Source organism: Populus euphratica, unplaced genomic scaffold (assembly GCF_000495115.2).
Source record: "Populus euphratica unplaced genomic scaffold, PopEup_1.0 scaffold210.1, whole genome shotgun sequence".
In the NCBI taxonomy this organism is placed as follows: domain Eukaryota; kingdom Viridiplantae; phylum Streptophyta; class Magnoliopsida; order Malpighiales; family Salicaceae; genus Populus; species Populus euphratica.
In genome coordinates, this window is record NW_011500094.1 from 303,216 (window position 1) to 311,522 (window position 8,307).

The window sequence follows — 8,307 nt, forward strand, 5'->3', positions numbered from 1 at the left end:
AAAATTTTATGATGACCCTAACCCAAAATAATAACATTGAAGCATTTCCAAATTATCATATGTGTTTTAGTTATAATTAATAAATTCAATATTGTGTGCATCATAAGCATACAATTAAAAACAAATTTAGTTCATTTGCGATAATAAAAGCTTAATTGAGGTTTGAAGATATAAAAACAATAGGTAAATACAAGGCTATTACTGAAACCAAAATTGCTTTATTACATAACCTCAAACCAGTAATTAACCTTCTAAAAAAAAAGCAATTCAAGTGACAGTGCTTTTTATTTGTTGGCAGTTTAAATGAACTGGAATGAGCATTCAGCTTTAAATAGATTTAGGATTTGTAAGAAAGCAGAAGTTATTCAGCATCAATTTGATCCTTTTTGAGCATTAAACCAAGGACTCAGCCTGCTAGTATTTGCTCTATTTGTTGTACTTCATTTAGTGATGACAAACAATAGTGCCTATTCACGTTTTCCTCTTTACATTATAAAGAACAAAGAGTTTCAAACTGAAGAAACATAGAAGAAACAAGCTTCTCCTCTGCATAGTTTTGTGACCATTAAAAATTTCTCACTTGAAACTAGTTTTGGAGTTAGAAGAAGATGAGTAAAGTAATGAGAATGCTGAGAAACTTGAGTTATTGCTCTTTGGAAACAAACTTTGTGTTGCTGGCTTTGATGATGATGTCGCTGGAACTCCACTGGACTTCTTATTTTCTAGATTATCAGGTTCTGGTGATCCCTTAAGGAGCACATCAACCTTTGCATACTCCTCCCTTTCATGTTTGATCTCCTTAAGCATTGCAGCCACGTCTTTCATATTTGGCCTTTCATCAGGGGATGAATTTACACACAGCAAGGCGATGCCTAATGCTTGCATCATTTCTTCAATTTCTGACGCCGGTCGAGATAGTAGGCTTGGATCTAACACTTCATTTCCTCCCCTCTTCTGTCTCACCCAATCCACCACATGTAGTCCATCTGGTATTGTTGGATCAATCGGTTGCTTGCCCGTCAAGACTTCTAATACCACCACACCATAGCTATAGACATCGCTCTTTTCTGTGATCTTCATCATGTAGCCATATTCTGTGTACAACAGAGAAATATTAGTGCAGGATTGCATAGATCAAAAAAGACATGAGAACTGAACTGTAGATAGATAACTTACCAGGAGCAATGTATCCATATGACCCAGCAACTGTATTGGATGACCGGGCAAAGTCACCATCATCAACAAGCTTAGCAAGGCCAAAATCAGCAATGTAAGGCTCGAATTCAAGGCCAATGAGGATGTTATTAGCCTTTATATCCCTATGAACAATTGGAGGGACACAATCATGATGCAAATAAGCCACACCCTGAGCTGCTCCCAACAAAATTTGGTACCTAAGTTCCCATTGCAATGCATTTCCTGTTCTTTCATGGAGGAGACTACCCAAGCTTCCATTAGGCATATAATCATACATAAGCAATCTTGTATTTCGATTCCAACAACAACCCAAGAACCTAACAATGTTCTTGTGCCTGATGGAACCAAGTGTTTTCACCTCTGTTGAGAAGGAATCACGGACACCACATTTTTCATCATCACGTCCATTGGCTGCAGCCATTGCATTTGGCCAAAGTTTCTTCACTGCAATGACTTCACCATTGTCCATATCAGCACGATAAACAACCCCAGAACATCCTTTCCCAATAACATTGGTATCCACGAGGCATCTCAGTACTTGATCGACAGAGAAGTTCAATTTCTGGAATGGAGTAAATTGCCAGGGCCATGAATCGCCCAACTCAGAATCATCATCATCATCTCTAATGGTTCTTCGTGCCCGAATAATTGCGATTGTTCCCATAATCACCATTGCTACAGTCAATGTGATCAGCAAAGCAAGTGCTAGCTTAAGCCTTCGTGACCGCCTTAAGTCGTTCTCATTTCTTGGCAGACCTGCCCTGTCAACATCGTTCAAGAAACACGAGTCCTGGATTGAAGAACATAGGCCTTGATTACCTGCCAAGTCTGTAGGCGATAACTGTCTAAACAGCTTATTATCAGGAAGATAACCGGTGAAGTTATTATAAGATATGTTGAGAGAAACAAGGTTGCCAAGCCCTGCAAGTGGACTTAAATGTCCCTCAAGCTTGTTATGCGAAAGGTCTAATATTGATAGCCTAGTCAGTGCAGATATCTGAGGTGGGATTGGCCCTGTAAGTCCATTGCTGCTGAGATTGAGAGCAATTTCAAGGGTTTCGATATGACCCAGTTCCATTGGGATGCTGCCAGTGAGCCCATTGCTGCTGAGATCAAGCAATTGAAGACTTGAGGATAGGCCAAGCGACAAAGGTATTGATCCAGAGAATGAATTCCTACTTAAAATTAGCTTGTTTAGTGACACAAGACGACCAAAATTTGCTGATATCTGACCAGTAAATTGATTAGTTGAAGCGTCCAGGACCTGGAGCCCAGTTAGAGATGACAACGAATTTGGCAGAGGACCCTGTAAAATGTTGTTGCTAAGGTCTATCATTTGCAGTTCTGTGCAGTTTCCAATCTCATCAGGCACCGGCCCAGAAAGGCGATTGCTGGACAGATCTAGAAAGTTCAAGATTCCAAGACCTCCAATTTGTTTAGGAATGGTACCAGCAATCCTGTTGTTACCAAGCCTTAAACGCACTAGAGAGCTACAATTACCAATTTCTGGTGGTAAAGGACCAGAAATGTCGTTGGATATCAAGAGAAGTTTTGTGAGGTTTTGAAGCTGAAACAGGCCTGGAGGAATGCTACCAGTGAGTGAATTGTGAGACAAATCTAGTGCTTGGAGATTGCTGCAACTAGCCAAACTTGAAGGAATGCTTCCTTCAAGCTGGTTTTGCCAGGCAAAGAACACGGTGAGCTTCGACAACATTCCAAGTTCAGGTGGGATCAAACCTGAGATCTGATTTGTGTCCAGTTGTAGTTGCATAAGGTTGGTAGCATTAGAAATATGTGATGCTATTGAACCAGAAAAATTGTTATCACTAATCATAAACTCTTCAAGCTGAAAAAGGCCTCCTATTGAAACAGGTAAATTCCCAGAAAGAGAATTCAAAGAAAGATCAATCATTTTCAGGCTAGTGCAATTGCCAATCTCTTCTGGGATAGATCCAACAAGACTATTTTGCCACAACAACAATTGTTCGAGCTTATGAAGCTTGCCAATCTCCGGAGGAATGGATCCAGAGAGACTATTTTCATAAAGAAACAAGTTCACAAGCTCAGAGCAGTTACCTAAATCAGGAGGAATCTCACCAGAAAGCATTGTAGTATAAATGGACAGACTTTGCAGCTTGCTTAGCTTTCCCAATGAAACAGGCAAAGAACCTGAAATTCTTGTATCAGCCAGTCCCAAAACAGTCAAGTTGCTGCAATCTCCGAGCTCATCAGGAACTTTGCCAATAATGTCTTTGTTGCCGCCAGCTCTGAGGACTTCAAGACTGAATAACTTGCCTAGCTCGGGTGGAATATACCCAACAAGACGATTATCAAAGAGAAGCAGATTCTTGAGTCTAATGCAGTTGCTTATCTCAACTGGGATTTTACCAGTTAACTGATTAGAGTTAAAAATCAAGTCCTCGAGATTCTGAAGCTTGCCAATACTTGCAGGAATGGTTCCAACAAGACTATTAGAGCTAAGGTCAATAAATTTAAGTGACACACAGTCACCAATATCAACTGGGATAGTTCCAGTGATATTAGCATCAGAGATGATAAGTTTACTAAGAGATTGAAATGAAGAGATGTTCAATGAAAAAGGAATTTGAAGAGGAACTGACTGAATGTTTATCTCAGTGACAAAACCTTGTGGAGAGCATGTTATGGAGGTCCACTTGCATGGAGTGGAATCAAGATTGTTCCAATTAGAGAAAGAAGAAGATATTGAAGGAGAGGGATGTAGCCAAGAAAAGAGAATAGAGGCCTCATGGTTTGGTATTGCAGCAGCAGAAGTGAAAAGAAGAGTTGAGAAAAGAGTGTTTAGGATAAAGAATGATAGTGAAGAAGAGGAGGAGGAGGAGGAGGAGGTGGAGAGGAGGAGGAGGGTTTGCCTCGAGCTGGGCATCGACATTTGCCTCAATTTCCCAAACTTTGTTTTCGGGTTGGCATCATTGGGTTTTGCTACTTCTGTTTCTCTCCCTCTCTGCCTAAAACACTATATTTCTTGCTTGCTTTGAAATCAAACACAAAACAAGTACTATAGTGTTTAGCACCTTTGCCTAGTAATTTAAAACCAACGCACAAACAAAACTCTAAACAAAAGAAAATAATCCTATAAGATATCATTAATCAAAGGAAAAAACCAATGCCTAGAGATCAACAAACTGCACCCCCACCACCCCCACCCCCACACTCTCACCTAGGATCCCAATAATCTCTCTCTTGTGACGTGTGTGTGTATGTACGTATATATATAAATAACTAGGGTTCGCCCGCAGAGAAGAGAGCAACGCACGGACACATGACTTTTCGATATCTTTCTTTGTTTATCTTCAAAGAATTGTTTAATTTGGATTATTCAGCAGAAAATAAGGATGGGTTTTACCCTAGTTTAGTTTAGTTTAGTTTTTGACTCCAATGTGGATATGTGTATACATAGTAGAAAAGAAATTAAAGGATGTCTACTATTTTTCCAAAAAAAAAAAAAAGGCAATGGGCTGCCTATTAGTAACATGCTAGCTGCTGGACTTGTGATGCGCGCGTGTTCAAATTATTATTTTTTTAATTGTAAAAAATTAAAAAGATGTTAACAAACTTAAAACCTAATGCATATACTAAACAATACACTTTTAAAATATTAAAATTATAATACCAAATGATATTTAACAAAAAAACAAGATAATAAGATATTAGAAAGATTCTAACTGGCCACAAGATAATAAGATATTAGAAAGATTCTACCTGACTCGTAATTCGATAAAATTATAATAATTTTATAAAATATAAATAAAAATAAATTAAAAAACCCGATTTTATTCAAGCAAATATTAAAAAAATAAAAATAAAAAATTAATTTAAAAAAAAAAAAATTCAAATAAATATTAAAAAAAAAGTTTACAATCTAAGTCACGAGAACAACCACTTATAGAAACTAAAATAAAAATATAAAAATTAATTTCTAACTAATCTATTATTAAAATATAAAGTTAAAAAAATTAATTTATAAAAAACAAAAAAAACTATAACCCTATAATTTATTTACTCAAAATAGGATTGAATCTTAATGGACTCTTGTGTGCGTGGTTATACTTATTTATGCAGTTCAAAATTCAACGGTTTTTCAATGAAAAAAAAATTAGTCTGCAATATCATTAACAATATATATATATTGTGCTTCAATCAAAACTAAAATTTTATTTTAGTAATCTTAATAGCATATTAAATATCAATTATATACCATGTATTATAAATGAATTTATTTTCTTTTCTATTATGACACTAAGTCAGAGTTATTATAAAGCATTTTATTAAAAAAATAGATGCTGGGAACAATCTCCATTAACATCCACTTCTTTTTTTTTTCCAATGGACTGATCCTATATTGTGACGCTTTACATCAGATTATGTTGAAATCACTGGGATGTCCACGTCATTAACGTTTAGATACAATTATAGATATGCCCCTGAATCACTTAAAAGGCTTTCAATCCAGTCCTCGAGTTCACAACTCAAAAACTTTCAACGTCTTTGATCTAGGACAACTTCTTTGAGCTAGGAACTTTCCTGATGGTTTCAGAATAAGGACCAATTTCATACGGTTTTATAAATATGTGGAAGGGTCAACATCAAAATTGTTACGTTTCATGCAGAATTGAAATTGTTTCAGTATTAAGGACCAATTTGAATTTTTCTATATAGTTAAGGGGTGTACTTATAATTTACAGAATTCTTTTTTTTTTTTAGATTAACGGGGGTGTCCGGGCCAGTTTGCGCGCACCACGACTAATCCCACGGGCCCTGAAGTTAACGATCATGTAAGCCTCCAGTGGTCATCATATGAATAACCAAGAACTCGAATCTGAAACCATAGAAGGAGCAAACCTCTTAGTCTCAAGTCTTTACCACTTCAATACCACCTAGATGATTTAATTTACAGAATTCTTAATTAGGAGAAGAAGCGAAACTCCTCCACTGTCATCTAATCTTTTTTGGAACATTTTTAAACTCTAAGCTTATATAAGTTTACCAAATAAAACTGATTAATTTGTCGTAGAATATCATTAATTGAAAAGTAATTATCAAATCAACTAAAAAGCTTTTGACGAAAAGCTCCCGACCAGCTTGAAAAGAGCACATAATAAAGTATTTAATTAGTTCTGTCATTACCAAAACTATATATATATAACGTGTGTGTGTGTGTGTGTGTAGAGGGCTAGCTGGCTATGATTATAAATAGAGGCTAAATTTAGCTTCTTAAATTATCATTTAAATCTTATTAAATAAAGAAAAATAAGAAAAGGGTCATGGATGGCTTGCCAATATATATCTGATAGTTTACTCATATCTCCCGATGATCCGAAGTTATAAGCAAAAATGCATGAAAAATGTAAGAACAATATTTCCGGTGTGATTCTACGACGGTACAATATACAAATGGTCTGCAAGATATTAGACCAGCTCCGACGACCTCCCCTAATTTGTATAATCTACTTGGGTCATCAACCTGTAATTCTAGACAACAATACTTCGACAAACGGAACTTCAAGGTGCAATTTTGCAGCTATGTAATTAGGAGTAAGCTTGCTACCTAGGAGGCTTTGTGACGTCTCCTGAACAAGCAAATTATCACCTTAAACTTGCACTGGAAGTAACCAGCCAATGATCGCTTGCCCAGCTAGCTTGAATCATGTAAGATCATGCGGCAGCGTGGCCTAGCAATCTACACTAACTAGGCAAAGTTACAAGTTTTAGCCTTATTTTAAGTTTAATCTTTGTGCATTTTACTGCTCCAATGGCGCGGCTAGCTAGCTAGCTGGTTGCCATTTTGGCTGAAGCATTTTAACCTGACAAGCTGATATATATGATACAGGAGCATCCTTCGAACAAAGAGATTATTAGGTATACTAGAGATGTATCACTGTTAGTTATTTACGTGAGGTGTCCGGACCAACTTACACGCACCACAACTAATCTTCATGGCCCACTGAACATCTTGCAAGCCCAATGAGCAGGTAAGGCACCGCGGGAGTGGCAGGCGTGCATGGTGAGATTCGAACCCAGGTGCAGAGGAAGGGGACAAGCCCTTCCCACCGCTAGGCCAGAACCTTACTTGCAAACAAAGAGATTATTATTAGGTATAGTAGAGATGTATCACTGTTAGATCCAATGTTATTAATTCGTGCGTTTTAATATATTACGAAAGAAGCTCCAAAATTTCTTAGGATCGGACATTTGTTTATGTTTAGGTCTGGAGAATTAAAGACTAGTAGGAGAATCAATGGATTTTAAAAAGGAACAAGAAGTTAAGGTCTGCACTGGCATCTTCGACGCACAAGAAAGATTAATATCATGCGAGTCACCAACAACATTCAGTAATATATTCAATTTAATTAATGAGGGACCAGAAATACATTTAATTAATATTCATTCAATTTTCAAAGACGGTCAAAACCACCCCCTCTCATTTATACCTACTTTATACATGTAGCTTCAACAACTATATTGAAAATCTGAAACAATTTTCTTATATAATTTGAGGGTGGGGAATTCAAATTTTGGACGCATAAGCTCAAGCCTGCTAGCTAGTAACACGCGTGAGTGTGTAGCTTTTTTTATATATAATTTATGTAGAGATAGACCTTAAAGAGTGGGGTTTTTATACATACATACATACATACATATATATATATATAGTTATCTTATTTAATAGATAATAAATAAGTTATAGATATTATCAAAATATCTGACTTAAAATTAACCTGAGATATATATTTGTATATATAAACATAAAACATTTATATTTTTAAAGACAATATATATCTCAATAATGATATAATACATATAGTCACACTCATATATGTATACACACATAAATGCATATGTACATACATGCATATATATATATATGTTATTTTATTTTATATTGAATAATAAATAATATTCATGTGAATACTCAAAACTTAAATGATAGAACATGACTGTATAAATTTTTTATTCATTAAATAATAAATATAGTAGAAATCTGATTCGGAAGTACCTGTTATATAATATAAGGAGTTTTGGCATTGCCAGTAATGAATAAAGAAAATATCTGATTATCATGAATTAACT

The 8,307-nt window shown here is 35.8% G+C and overlaps 1 protein-coding gene across 1 annotated transcript; it reads right to left on the minus strand.

Moving 5' to 3' along the window:
* Positions 1–448: 448 nt before the first annotated feature.
* Positions 449–4,356, minus strand: LOC105109236 (receptor-like protein kinase 2). The gene is made up of 2 exons (XM_011003868.1): positions 1,177–4,356; positions 449–1,094 (listed from the first exon to the last, which is right to left on the minus strand). Exons 1-2 carry the CDS (start codon positions 4,106–4,108, stop codon positions 577–579), a joined length of 3,450 nt encoding a protein of 1,149 aa, XP_011002170.1. The 5' UTR covers positions 4,109–4,356; the 3' UTR covers positions 449–576.
* Positions 4,357–8,307: the final 3,951 nt, after the last annotated feature.